The sequence below is a fragment of the Salmo trutta genome, unplaced genomic scaffold (genome assembly GCF_901001165.1).
Source record: "Salmo trutta unplaced genomic scaffold, fSalTru1.1, whole genome shotgun sequence".
NCBI classification, from domain to species: Eukaryota; Metazoa; Chordata; class Actinopteri; order Salmoniformes; family Salmonidae; genus Salmo; species Salmo trutta.
This window is the reverse complement of record NW_021822700.1, coordinates 17,807-32,856: the sequence shown is the minus strand read 5'-3', so window position 1 is coordinate 32,856 and position 15,050 is coordinate 17,807. Positions and strand designations below refer to the sequence as shown.

The 15,050-nt window shown below is 49.4% G+C and overlaps 1 protein-coding gene and 2 long non-coding RNA genes across 3 annotated transcripts; 2 read left to right on the top strand and 1 right to left on the bottom strand.

Moving 5' to 3' along the window:
- Positions 1–3,182: 3,182 nt before the first annotated feature.
- LOC115183756 (uncharacterized protein KIAA0754-like) lies at positions 3,183–5,381 on the top strand. Its single transcript, XM_029744851.1, has 2 exons — positions 3,183–4,081; positions 4,841–5,381. Exons 1-2 carry the CDS (start codon positions 3,430–3,432, stop codon positions 5,092–5,094), a joined length of 906 nt encoding a protein of 301 aa, XP_029600711.1. The 5' UTR covers positions 3,183–3,429; the 3' UTR covers positions 5,095–5,381.
- On the bottom strand, positions 4,150–14,008 carry LOC115183763 (uncharacterized). The gene is made up of 2 exons (XR_003874077.1): positions 13,409–14,008; positions 4,150–5,038 (listed from the first exon to the last, which is right to left on the bottom strand). It is a non-coding gene; the product is annotated as an uncharacterized LOC115183763 (long non-coding RNA).
- LOC115183761 (uncharacterized) lies at positions 10,272–11,095 on the top strand. The gene is made up of 4 exons (XR_003874075.1): positions 10,272–10,401; positions 10,506–10,605; positions 10,705–10,878; positions 10,999–11,095. It is a non-coding gene; the product is annotated as an uncharacterized LOC115183761 (long non-coding RNA).
- Positions 14,009–15,050: the final 1,042 nt, after the last annotated feature.

The following is a 15,050-nucleotide window of genomic DNA, read 5'->3' as shown; positions in this document are numbered from 1 at the left end:
CACATCAGTCTCCAATGCACCACCTGACAAGTTGTTCTACACAGGAGCATGAAGATAGGTAAAACACATATCCTGTCTCACATCCCCAATACATTGCTAGGTGCTTTCAGTGTTGATAGTAGCAAAATACAACAACTCATGTACAAAACCACTGCAACACAAACAAGTTACAACGTAAAATCGCCTTAGAGGGCCAAAACTACATCCCCCATAATGCAACACCATCACTAGTCGGCAGCTCAGCTAGCCATCTGCATCACAGAAAGAAAGTCATGCTAGCTAGCAACACTTTTAGCACTCTGTAACTATATTAATAACAACAATAAAACTCTGAAAGTTACGTGTTTCGATAGTCTCACATCCCCTTATATCAATATCTACAGCATTAACCTTGGGACGTTTATTTCACGTTACGGACTTCTACAAAGGAGTAATCTGCAACCCGTACCTTTCTCTCTCAGTGTTTTCTCAGACTGAGGAGAGCGGGATCTATGGGTAGTACCAGGGTGTTAGTAGGTGACGTAAGCACCCAGATAAAATAAAATACATTTAATGAAACAAAACCTGAAGATGTTAACATCATTCAGCTACTGTAGCTGCCTACCTAACATCAACAGTCATCACCAGTAGCGCAACAATTAAAATTAGAAACCAAAAGTAAAGTTCCTGGCGATCTGACTTCCCCCTTCTGTCTGAACTTGGAATATTCCTGTTCGCGGGCTTTGGCCACTGACCCTCAACCTGATTGTTCCGTTCTGCGTTGTGTACTATTCTAATAATTTGAAGTTTGCTGGAATAACCATTTTAACTCTAGTACAGGAAGATACCTCAATATCTGGAAGCACTGTCTCATGTACAATTGTTAATGCTATCTCTGAAATGTCTAACAAAATGTTGACCTGATCATTTCATCAAGACCTTCTCATCACAAGTTGGAACTAGTGGTCAACATTGGGGCAATGCAGCCCAAAATAACAGGGGCCAATATTTTCATGGAGGTAAGCACTACACTTCTGATGGGTTTAAAGATTGTATTACATTATCTAAAAGTGAGAAAGTAAACCCCAGCTGTTACTCTTTTCACATGGAAGGACAATCCCCATTATGACATGAACGTTTCATTGCTGAACAACCATAGATAATTTTCCTCTAATTTGGCTCCCGTTCCTCCAACAGGGAGAAAGACCTGCCAGCAGAGCTCACTGGAGCAGGGAGACATCCCGTCATCCTTTTGGCGCCTGACAAAGTACACTTTTTTTATTCTAAATAACTCTATAGTAACATCTTCTGCACAAAGTTACATTCCTAATAAGATTGGTGTTAAGTGAGAAAGAATCCTATAGATGGTCCTATGGGCATGGTCTGAAGCCTCTCTTCATAGCAGTATGCTGAACCACCTGATTTCTTGCAGGCTTGAGATTCAGATCCTGCTGAACGATGATAAGCAGTCGATTAACCACATGCAGGGGACACTGAACACCTTGCAGGGGCAGTGTATTGAGTTGCAGACTGCCATATCTAAGGTAGTGTCAGATGAGTCTCAGATACAGAAGAATAAGTCTAAGATGTTATGGTGATAATGATTGAGATGGTGATTATAATAATGATGACTAGCGGTACCCCACCCTATGGGCGGTAAATCATTGGATCTGATTAATTCAATTCAATGCAATTCAATCTTAGAGGACTGCAACCATAGAAATACAATGTATTTACACTAATAATAAGCTATTGTCAACTTCCCGTCTATGCTTATCTTGCTCATTGCTGACTGTTAATTGCTGATTGTTACCCTATGTGTGCAACTATTATTGATTTCTCACAGACAAATTATTTGGTTGCAAATGTACCTGGGGCCATGTAAATAATTGTTAGGCTACTCATTTTGAATCCACCGGTGGCAACTTGTGTGACCATAAAAGTCTGTGTGCGACTGGGCACAGTAAAATAATTTGGTTACTGACCTGCCCTACATCATAGAAGGCCCTTCAAGTCGGAACTAGGAAATTCTGACATTTCTGACTCGCTAACTCGTTATGGAATGATGATTTCAAGTTTCCCACTTGTGAAGTATGAGAATCAACCAGTAGGAAGCTCTACACTAATAACTTACATTCATTTCAAATCTGAGGTTTCAAGTTTCCGATGGCATGTGAATTTTTCAATAGTTGCCATGGTAATTTTGAATGTTCAGTCAGTGAGCATTATGGGTAATTCTCCTACATACTTACATGAAATGCTGTAGTAACAGTGCCATTCCAAACACAATAAATGTGAAAATTAACAAAGATACAAAATATTGCTTAAGTGAAGAAAATCAGCTCAAAATTGTAGGAGGAAATGCCCCTGCAGCAGGGAAGCTTACGTTATTATAATATATTGTAGATAACGTTAATATAATTTGTGTATTTACATTATCAGTACACATACAAATGAAAGTATATGCTAGGGATTGATCTACACTGAGTGAACAAAACATTAAGAACACCTTCCTATTGAGTTGCCCCCCCCCCCCCCTTGCAGTTCTTGACATAAACTGGTGCGCCTGGCACCTACTACCAGACTCTGTTCAAAGGGACTTAAATCTTTTGTCTTGCTCATTCACACTCTGAATGACACACATAGACAATCCATGTCTCAATTGTCTAAAAATCATTCTTTAACCTGTCTCCTCCCCTTCATCTACACTGAGAAGAAGATTTAACAATTGACATCAATAAGGGATTATAGCTTTCACCTGATGAATCTATGTCACGGAAAGAGAAGGTGTTCTTAATGTTTAACACACTCAGTGTATGTGTCAATGATGTTATAGATTCCAAGTGGTTGATTTTTTAGGGAATTACTATATGCTCTATGTTATACCTACAGATCATCACAGCAGCCGAAGTTGCTGCACAGAGGGAGGAGATCCTCCAAACAGCCAGTATCCCTGCACAGAGGGAAGGGATCCTCCAAACAGCCAGTGTCCCTGCACAGAGGGAGGGGATCCTCCAAACAGCCAGTGTCCCTGCACAGAGGGAGGGGATTCTCCAAACAGCCAGTGTCCCTGCACAGAGGGAGGGGATCCTCCAAACAGCCAGTGGCCCTGCACAGAGGGAGGGGATCCTACAAACAGCCAGTGTCCCTGCACAGAGGGAGGGGATCCTCCAAACAGCCAGCGTCCCTGCACAGAGGGAGGGGATTATCTCAGTAGCCAGCATCAATGCACAGAGGGAGGAGATCCTCTGATCATCAGGCCTCATCCCTGCACAGAGGGAGGGGATCCTCCAAACAGCCAGTGTCCCTGCACAGAGGGAGGAGATCCTCCAAACAGCCAGTGTCCCTGCGCAGAGGGAGGGAATCCTCCGAACAGCCAGTGTCCCTGCACAGAGGGAGGAGATCCTCCAAACAGCCAGTGTCCCTGCACAGAGGGAGGGAATCGTACCAATGGCCAGCGTCCCAGCGCACAGCGAGGGGATTGTCCCAAAGGCTAGTGTCCCTGCTGAGAGGGAGGAGGTCCTCCGAGCATCAGGCCTCATCCCTGCACAGAGGGAGGGGATACTCCAAACAGCCAGTGTCCCTGCACAGAGGGAGGGAATCGTACCAATGGCCAGCGTAGCAGCGCACAGCGAGGGGATTGTCCCAAAGGCTAGTGTCCCTGCTGAGAGGAAGGAGGTCCTCCGAGCATCAGGCCTCATCCCTGCACATAAGGAGGGGATCCTCCGAGCATCAGGCCTCATCCCTGTACAGAGGGAGGGGATTCTTCCAGCAGCTTCTATCACTGCACGGAAGAAGAAGATCCTCAGAGCATCACACGTCACCCATGCACAAAGGGAGTTGATCCTCCTGATGGCCAGTGTCACTGCGCAGAGGAAGGGAATCTTCCCAAAGGCCAGCGTCCCTGCACACAGGGAGTGGATCGTCCCAAAGGCTAGTGTCCCTGCAGAGAGGGAGGAGATCTTCCTCACAACCAGTGTCCCTGTGAAGAATGGAAACAATCATCCCCAACCACCTCCCATCATCCCCATGGTGGCACCACTGTGGAAATGGGATGGTGGAGCATGTACTCCACCTGTGGATTTCTATTCCAAGAGAAGAGGTCACTTAACCTTACCTAATTAGTAAAGAAATTACCATTGTGATAGCGTGAGAATAAGTTGCGATATATTAAATGTATGGCTCATGTGAGTATATAGCTGTAATACTTTCATGCATTTTCTCCATACAACAGGTTTAGCTCCATTTTACTTTTACATTTTAGTCATTTAGCAGACGCTCTTATCCAGAGCGACTTACAGTAGTGAGTGTATACATTTTCATACTCCGGTGAATCTCTCCAGGATTTCGCATGGGTTTTTTGGATATTAGCTGATAAATATGCTAGATTTTGCAGCGACAATTATGACATTTTACATAGCAATATGCAATTGTTTTGTCCAATTTGTTGCAAAAATGTGCTGACAAGGAAAAAACTGTGTTGACGTCTGGCTTGATTGAACCATATTATGCAGTAAATGTGCGGTGATTGGTTGAAATTGCGAGCCCTCTTTTTGTACTGTGGTAATGGGTCAGTTCTATGCAATAATATTGTGATGACGTGACTATTTTATTCAGAAATAGTTTGGTGATTGGTCAAATTGTTAAGCCCTCACATAATATGCAGGGAATTGTTGATTTTGCAACCAAAACAATGCGATCGCAGAGTCCTGGAGTAACCTCCCAGTAATCCCTGTGACTGCGTGTAGGTTAAGATTGGGTTGTAACAGAGTATCAGAGCGAGACGTTTCTACCTGGCAGCTAGTAATTGTTCTGTGTGGTGACATGAGCAGAGTGGCCTGACTTCTCCCACTTATTACAGATGTCCGACTTAGATATGTTGAGCATCCTGCTATGATGTCCATCACCAAGCCGGAACATTCCGATGCCAACCCTCAGTGCCAGACTGGCAGCCGGCCGGTGGCTGAGCCCGAGACCCCTGCTGTTCACAATAACAGTGGAGGCTGGCTCAGCTGGGTCTTTGGGAGTGGAAGAGTTAATAAGAAGGAGGTTCATCTACCTGAGGACAAAGACAGATCTGTAAGGAACTGGTTATTAACACTTTATTCTATGTAGAGACAATTGAGTGGATTAAAAAAAAGACAATTTGTGGCTTGCTTCACATTGCTAATATCTTCTTCCTCTGTCACGGGCTGGCTGGAGAAAACAACAGGAGAGGTAGAGTCAGGCGCAGGAGACAGAGAGTTCTCGACCCCACTTCTTTATTTAAAAAACAACTGGATGTGGTCGCCAAAAGTATAGGGGCGCAGCCCTTAAATGATTCTGCGGTGGTGTACAAACAATGAAAATAAGCCACAAGCAGAGGGAAAAAACCCCAGTACACGTTCTTCTAGCACAAAACCCCGGACAAGCAACACAATCACGTACAAACACAAACATCCTACGCTAACCTAAATAACCCCCCCCTTTCTAATGACTAACCCAAATTAGGTGCGTGCCTACCTAGACCTAACCAAACGAAAGTGAAACAAAAAGGGATCGATGGCAGCTAGTAGGTCGGCGACGACGACCGCCGAGCTCCCCCCGGCCGAGGAGGGGCGCCACCATCCGTCACTGTCGTGACAGTACTCCCCCCCTGACGCGCGGCTCCCGCAGCGCGCCGTCGCCGGCCTCGAGGACACCCCGGAGGGCGAGGCGCAGGGCGATACGGATGGAGGCTGTGGAACTCCCGGATGAGCACTGGGTCCAGTATGTCCTCCACCGGTACCCAGCACCTCTCCTCCGGGCCGTACCCCTCCCAGTCCACGAGGTACTGCAGGCCCCTCGCCCGGCGTCTGGAGTCCAAGATGGATCGGACTGTGTACGCCGGGGCCCCCCCGATGTCCAGGGGGGGTGGAGGGACCTCCCGTACCTCATTTTCCTGCAGCGGACCAGCTACCACCGGCCTGAGGAGAGACACATGAAACGAGGGGTTAATACGATAATAAGAAGGAATTTGTAATCTGTAACACACCTCGTTTATTCTCCTCAGGACTTTAAATGGCCCCACAAACCGCGGATCCAGCTTCCGGCAGGGCAGGCGGAGGGGCAGGTTCCGGGTCGAGAGCCAGACTCTCTCCCCTGGGGTGAACACGGGGGCCTCGCTGCGGTGCCGGTCAGCGCTCGCTTTTTGTCGCTCCCTGGCTCGTTCCAGGGATTCCTGCACAGCGTTCCAGGTCTCCCTTGAGTGCTGCACCCATTCCTCCACCGCAGGGGCCTCCGTCTGGCTCTGATGCCATGGCCCCAGGACCGGCTGATAACCCAACACACATTGGAATGGTGACATGTTGGTGGAGGAGTGGCGCAACGAATTCTGAGCCATTTCGGCCCATGGCACGAACCTTGCCCACTCCCCTGGCCGGTCCTGGCAGTAGGACCGCAGGAACCTGCCCACCTCCTGGTTTACCCTTTCCACCTAACCATTACTTTCGGGGTGAAACCCCGAGGTCAGACTGACCGAAACCCCCAGCCGCTCCATAAACGCCCGCCACACTCGGGACGTGAACTGGGGGCCTCGATCTGAGACGATATCCTCGGGCACCCCGTAGTGCCGGAAGACGTGGGTGAATAAGGCTTCCGCGGTCTGCAGGGCCGTAGGAAGACCGGGTAACGGAATCAGACGGCAGGACTTAGAAAACCGGTCCACAACGACCAGGATCGTAGTGTTGCCCTGAGACGGCGGGAGATCGGTCAAGAAATCCACCGCCAGGTGGGACCATGGTCGTTGTGGAACCGGGAGGGGTTGTAATTTCCCTCTAGGCAGGTGCCTGGGAGCCTTACTCTGAGCGCACACCGAACAGGAGGAGACATAGTGCCTCACGTCCCTCACCAAGGTGGGCCACCAGTATCTCCCACTAAGACCATGCACTGTCCGCTCAACCCCTGGGTGACCCGAGGAGGGAAGCGTGTGAGCCCACCGAATCAGCCGATCGCGAACACCGAGCGGAACGTACTTACGACCCACTGGACACTGCGGAGGAGTAGGCTCCGTCCGTAACGCCCGCTCGATGTCCGCGTCCACCTCCCAGACCACCGGTGCCACCATGCAGGAGGCTGGAAGGATGGGCGTGGGATCGGTGGACCGTTCCTCGGCGTCATGGAGACGAGACAGTGCATCGGCCTTAGTGTTCCGGGAACCTGGGATATACGAGATGTTAAACCGAAATCTCGTAAAGAACATCGCCCACCTGGCTTGACGCGGGTTCAGTCTCCTCGCCGCCCGGATGTACTCCAGATTGCGGTGGTCAGTCCAGATGAGAAAAGGGTGACGCGCCCCCTCAAGCCAATGTCTCCACACCTTCAGGGCTCTGACCACAGCCAACAGCTCCCTGTCCCCCACATCATAGTTACGCTCCGCCGGACTCAACTTCCTAGAGAAGAAGGCGCAGGGGTGGAGCTTGGGGGGGACGCCCGAGCGCTGGGACAGCACGGCTCCTACCCCAGCCTCGGACGCGTCCACCTCCACTATGAAGGGCAAAGAGGAGTCCGGGTGCGCCAGCACCGGGGCGTCGGTGAACAAAACCTTCAGACGACTAAAGGCCCTGTCCGCCTCCGCGGACCACTGCAACCGCACCGGGCCCCCCTTCAACAGTGAGGTAATGGGAGCCGCCACCTGCCCAAAGCCCCGGATAAACCTCCGGTAGTAATTGGCAAATCCCAAAAACCGCTGCACCTCCTTCACCGTGGTGGGAGTCGGCCAATTACGCACGGCTGAGACGCGGTCACATTCCATCACTACCCCTGATGAGGAAATGCGATACCCCAAGAAAGAGACGGCTGGTTTGGAAAACTCACATTTCTCAGCCTTGACGTATAGGTCATGCTCCACCAGTCGCCCAAGCACTTTACGCACCAGAGACACATGCTCGGCGCGTGTAGCGGAGTAGACCAGAATGTCATCGATGTACACCACTACACCCTGACCGAGCAGGTCCCGGAGAATCTCGTCCACAAAGGATTGAAAGACTGCGGGAGCATTCTTTAACCCATACGGCATGACGAGGTACTCATAATGGCCAGATGTGGTACTAAATGCAGTTTTCCACTCGTCCCCTCCTCGGATACGCACCAGATTATATGCGCTCCTGAGATCCAATTTCGTGAAGAAGCGCGCCCCGTGAAATGACTCCATCGCCGAGGCGATGAGAGGTAGTGGGTAACTGAAACCCACTGTGATGGCATTTAGACCTCTATAGTCAATGCACGGGCGCAGACCTCCCTCCTTCTTCTTCACGAAAAAGAAGCTCGAGGAGACGGGTGAGTGAGATGGCCGAATGTATCCCTGCCTCAAGGATTCAGTGACGTATGTCTCCATAGCCGCTGTCTCCTCTTGAGACGGGATAAACGTGACTACGAGGAAGGGCAGCGCCCACCTGGAGGTTTATCGCACAGTCTCCTCGTCGATGAGGTGGTAATTGGGTCGCCTTCGTTTTACTGAAGGCGATAGCCAAATCGGCATACTCTGAGGGAATGCGCACGGTGGAGACTTGGTCTGGACTCTCCACCGTAGTCGCACCGATGGAAACTCTTATGCACCTGCCCGAGCACTCATTTGACCACCCCTTAAGAGCCCTCTGTCCCCACGAAATCTTAGGGTTGTGAGTGGCTAGCCAGGGAATCCCTAGAACCACTGGAAACGCTGGGGAATTGATGAGGAAAAGACTAATCCGCTCCTCATGACCCCCCCGCATTACCATGACCAGAGGTACAGTGACCTCCCTGACCAGCCCTGACCCTAGTGGTCGACTGTCTAGGGCGTGCACGGGGAAGGGTTGGTCCAACTGGACCAGGGGAATCCCTAACTTAGCCGCGACCCCACGGTCCATAAAACTCCCTGCTGCGCCTGAATCGACTAGCGCCTTAAACCGGGAGTGAGGGGAGAAGGAAAAGACACTGACACATACATGTGACGTACAGGGGGCTCTGGGTGAGGCTGGTGCTGACTCACCTGAGGTGTCAAAGGAGCCCTCTGCCTGCCGTCTGGACTCCTAGGGGAGTCTCCCCAGCACCGGTCCACAGTGTGCCCTCTGCGACCACATGAGGTGCAGGAGCGACCTCCCCCTCCAGTCTTCCTGGCTGCTGCCCCCCCTATCTCCATAGGTGTGGGAGCAGGAGGGCTGGAGGGTGGAATGAGCAGGGCCCGGGTCGGACGTCCGCGGGCGGCCAGCAGATTGTCCAGTCGGATGGACAGATCCACCAGTTGGTCCAGTGTGTGGGTCGTGTCCCGACAGGCTAATTCCCGGCGGACGTCCTCCCTCAAACTACAACGGTAGTGATCTATAAGGGCCCTCTCATTCCACCCTGCTCCCGCGGCCAGGGTCCGGAACTCGAGAGCGAAATCCTGCGCGCTCCTCGTCTCCTGCCTCAGGTGAAACAGCCGCTCACCCGCCGCTCTCCCCTCCGGGGGATGATTGAATACTGCCCGAAAGCGGCGGGTGAACTCTGGGTAGTTGTCCCTGGCTGAGTCCGGACTGTCCCACACGGCGTTTGCCCATTCCAGGGCCTTACCCGTGAGACAGGAGACGAGGACGCTGACGCTCTCCTCCCCCGAGGGAGGGGGACGAACGGTGGCCAGGTATAACTCCAACTGGAGTAAGAAGCCCTTACACCCAGCGGCCGTTCCATCGTACTCCCTGGGGGGAGCGAGTTTCACCCCACTGGTACTGGGGGCTGTGGGTGCTGGGGGGGCGCAGGCTGTTGGACTGCCGCGTTCGGGGGGCCGAGAGCGCGTCGGTCCCAGCTCTCCAGGGGCGCCAACACCTGATCCATGGCGTTCCCCAGCCGGTGGAGCAGGGTAGAGTGTTGGTCCACGGTTTCCTCCATGGACATGGCTGGCGCTGAAGCTCCTGCTGACTCCATTACGTTGAGGTACGTGATTTCTGTCACGGGCTGGCTCGAGAAAACAACAGGAGAGGTAGAGTCAGGCGCAGGAGACAGAGAGTTCTCGACCACACTTCTTTATTTAAAAAACAACTGGATGTGGTCGCCAAAAGTATAGGGGCGCAGCCCTTAAATGATTCTGCGGTGGTGTACAAACAATGAAAATAAGCCACAAGCAGAGGGAAAAAACCCCAGTACACGTTCTTCTAGCACAAAACCCCGGACAAGCAACACAATCACGTACAAACACATACATCCTACACTAACCTAAATAACCCCCCCTTTCTAATGACTAACCCAAAACAGGTGCGTGCCTACCTAGACCTAACCAAACGAAAGTGAAACAAAAAGGGATCGATGGCAGCTAGTAGGTCGGCGACGACGACCGTCGAGCTCCGCCCGGCCTAGGAGGGGCGCCACAATCCGTCACTGTCGTGACATCCTCAGATTGCCTGGCATCCAACTCTGCACAGATGGGTTAACAAAACTGAGCCCAAGGCTGAGGTACACACTTAAATTCAAAGAAATTAAAAACAGTGAACAACCATTGTATTTCAACTGTGATAATATTACTAACAATTTGGAAAATGTGTTGATGTGTTTTACAGAACAAGTGTGTACCACCACCTCCACCGATGGGGACATATGGATATCAGGGGAACACTGGCAGTGTCCCCAAAGGAGTGAATCCTTACTCTATGAAAGCAGGTGAATATTGCTTTAGAATACATGTGGTTTAACCAAGACTGTGTCAGCCAATCATAGATGTCCCTGGTGGTCCCCTGCTAACACCTTTCCCACTACCAGCAGGTCTATGGGGCAGCAGATACCCTACAATGCATGACAATGATGGGACCAACTCAAAGCCTCCAAGCCATGGTCCTGGACTGCTTCCTAGACAGCTCTCTGGCTTGCTCCCTCCTTCACACTTTGACCTCATGGCACCAATGGTTGTGCCACCTGACACTCTACCCTACTGAGGTATGACTCTGGAAAATCCTTCCAAATTGTATCCATTCATCATTAACTGAGATTTTACTGTAACATAGCAAATGGCTGAAGTAGCAAGGATGTTAACTATTTTTTATTTTTGTCCAACAGGCCATTTGCCCAGAGTGGATTTGCCATACATAGATTTTTTTCAGCATTAAAAATCTTCAGCATTAAAAATGTATTAAAACATGATCTTTTAATTAAATCTCTCCTTTGTGTCCTCATGTTCACATTAATTTGATGTGTTCTATCATCATTTACAATGCTTATTGCTACTGCATTGCTTTACGTTACAGACAAGTATACTGCTCAAAAAAATAAAGGGAACACTAAAATAACACATCCTAGATCTGAATAAATGATATAATCTTATTAAATACTTTTTTCTTTACATAGTTGAATGTGCTGACAACAAAATCACACAAAAATAATCAATGGAAATCCAATTTATCAACCCATGGAGGTCTGGATTTGGAGTCACACTCAAAATTAAAGTGGAAAACCACACTACAGGCTGATCCAACTTTGATGTAATGTCCTTAAAACAAGTCAAAATGAGGCTCAGTAGTGTGTGTGGCCTCCACGTGCCTGTATGACCTCCCCACAACGCCGGGGCATGCTCCTGATGAGGTGGCGGATGGTCTCCTGAGGGATCTCCTCCCAGACCTGGACTAAAGCATCCGCCAACTCCTGGACAGTCTGTGGTGCAACGTGGCGTTGGTGGATGGAGTGAGACATGATGTCCCAGATGTGCTCAATTGGATTCAGGTCTGGGGAACGGGCGGGCCAGTTCATAGCATCAATGCCTTCCTCTTGCAGGAACTGCTGACACACTCCAGCCACATGAGGTCTAGCATTGTCTTCCATTAGGAGGAACCCAGGGCCAACCGCACAAGCATATGGTCTCACAAGGGGTCTGAGGATCTCATCTCGGTACCTAATAGCAGTCAGGCTACCTCTGGCAAGCACATGGAGGGCTGTGCAGCCCCCCAAAGAAATGCCACCCCACACCTTGACTGACCCACCACCAAACTGGTCATGCTGGAGGATGTTGCAGGCAGCAGAACGTTCTCCACGGCGTCTCCAGACTCTGTCACGTCTGTCACATGTGCTCAGTGTGAACCTGCTTTCATCTGTGAAGAGCACAGGGCTCCAGTGGCGAATTTGCCAATCTTGGTGTTCTCTGGCAAATGCCAAACGTCCTGCACGGTGTTGGGCTGTGAGCACAACCCCCACCTGTGGCCACCCTCATGGAGTCTGTTTCTGACCGTTTGAGCAGACACATGCACATTTGTGGCCTGCTGGAGGTCATTTTGCAGGGCTCTGGCAGTGCTCCTCCTGCTCCTCTATGCACAAAGGCGGAGGTCGCGGTCCTGCTGCTGGGTTGTTGCCCTCCTACGGCCTCCTCCACGTCTCCTGATGTACTGGCCTGTCTCCTGGTAGCGCCTCCATGCTCTGGACACTACGCTGACAGACACAGCAAACCTTCTTGCCACAGCTCGCATTGATGTGCCATCCTGGATGAGCTGCACTACCTGAGCCACTTGTGTGGGTTGTAGACTCCGTCTCATGCTACCACTAGAGTGAAAGCACCGCCAGCATCCAAAAGTGACCAAAACATCAGCCATGAAGCATAGGAACTGAGAAGTGGTCTGTGGTCTCCACCTGCAGAACCACTCCTTTATTGGGGGTGTCTTGCTTATTGCCTATAATTTCCACCTGTTGTCTATTCCATTTGCTCAACAGCATGTGAAATTTATTTTCAATCAGTGTTGCTTCCTAAGTGGACAGTTTGATTTCACAGAAGTGTGATTGACTTGGAGTTACATTGTGTTGTTTAAGTGTTCCCTTTATTTTTTTGAGCAGTATATTTATTTTGTTTTCGGACTGTGGTCTGTGAGGGCTCTGCCTCTTCACATTCCTTTCCTCTATCCCGGTTATCCTCACTCTATACTTCGTTCACTCGTGTGAGTGTGAACTTACGGGAAATCCTGGCCTTTTGCATGCGTTCGCTTTCATTGCCCTGGGCAATTTGCATTTTCTCAAGCAACAGTTCATCATAGTGTTAATATTCTGGAGATGTACTCTCATCTCTGCCCTGACATTATCATTTGTTAATCCTGTAGCAATGGCCTGCAGGCATTGACTCTTGACTAACTGTGCCATTTTTCAGTCCTGCTTGGGCACGAGCTGAGGCTGATAACACTTTCTGTCTCAGGTTAAAGACTCGGACTAGGAAGTCCAAGGCAGTGTTGCTTTAGGCAACTTGTGATACAGTTCAGTAGCATCCCTCTCTGCATAATGTGTCCTCAAGATATGTGTCCCCCAGATAACTCCTCATCTTAAGCCCTGGGCTCACAGCTCTGATTACTGCTTCTATGATTTCTAATTCATGGTATCCTTTTCTCCGTCCATTTTCAATACGATGTTCTAGGCTGCTGAAGCTGAGCTTATCTTTTTGGTTTTGATCTCCGATCTGTCCATGAATTTTAAAGTCTTTCTAACTGGACATACTCACTCCATTCTCTCTCTGTGGTGGGTGCCTTTCTGGAGCTGAGACCACTTCTCTGCTGGGCTGAGGAGCCCCTCCCTCTTCTTTTCGTTCTGCCGCAGCTCCCGTCTCTCCGCTGGGTTCGCTGTCGCCGACTGGCTGGGACTTGTAGGCAGACTTTCACAGTATCCTCAGAGTCCGACATTCCTTTGATTTCGCCTTTCAGTTGAAGCAGCCAAGACATTCCCTCATCCTCTGATTCCATTAAATCCTCCTTCTCACAGTAATCTTCCATCAATTTGCGTCGCAAAGCGCGATGGCTCTTTCCTTTTACTTCAGTCATCTACACCTCCTATTCCACAACGTACACACAAGTGCCGTAAATTGTCCTCAGTTAAAGTCCATAAACTCTGTTCGATTTCATCCAACAACATTTCCCTCTCTCGACTCATATTGTCCTGCTCATGTGGCAACAACGACAATGCAGGCAATGGCAAGATAGCTACACTCCGTTAGGTGGTTAGCCTGCTAACGTTAGCTAGCTAGCTGCTCTCCCAATGTCTCTCACTCGTTGTCCGTTCCAGGAATATGGGCTGGTGCTCATATGAAAATAAATCTCAGCGGTTCCTCCAAATTTGTTACCCTTCCAAGGATCAGACAGCCCAGTAACCATATTGAATGATTTAGTCACTCTCTCTGGTTTATTACTGAACACCAAATCAATCTGTGTTTTAGAGCAACAAGTCACCCTGGTTGGCCCTTTAACTAGTTGTGTAAGGTCAAAGGTATTAGTGATCCATTTGAGGGTTTTCCTACAAGACTTGTCTTCATAATTAATATTAAAATCTCCCATTAAGATGACGTCGTTCCCAGAATCACATTCCCTAAGCATGTTATTAAACTGATCAAAAAACACACTTTTGGTGGAAGGTGGTCTATACATTCCAATAAGGGTAAAAGACATTTGGGGAGACCGTGTAACGTTCAGGCCAATACATTCTAGTTCATTATCACATGACCACTCAATTTGTTTACATCGGATATGTTCTTTAATGTAAATCATCAGACCCCCTCCTCTTCCTTCAATCCTGTCTCTCCTGAAAACATTGTAGCCAGGCACAATCAAAGCAGCATATGGAGAGTTTTTATGGAGCCATGTATCTGAAAGGCAGAGGAAGTCAAGGTTGGAGTCTGTGAGAAGATGTTGAATTTGATCACTTTTTGGAACGACACTACGAATGTTCAAGTGCCCCCCTGGTAGTCCCTTGGGCTTAGCTCATGGCTCCCAGATGACTTGAGAGTTTTCTAGTTTTTTTATTATTTCACCTTTATTTAACCAGGTAAGCTAGTTCAGAACAAGTTCTCATTTACAACTGCGACCTGGCCAAGATAAAGCAAAGCAGTGCGACAGACACGACAACACAGAGTTACATGGAATGAACAAGCGTACAGTCAATAACACAAGGTAGATTGGGTGGACTATTTACAGATGGACTATGTACAGCTGCAGCGATCGGTTAGCTGCTCAGATAGTGTGATTGACACATTGAAAAAAGTTAGATTTTCTGTGTTTTCTGACGGCTGGGTTTAGGCCGTTTTGTTTCGTTTTGAATAGGGGCAGTTCGGTAGCGCAATTAACAATCCCTCCCGCTTGCACTGGATGCGGGGA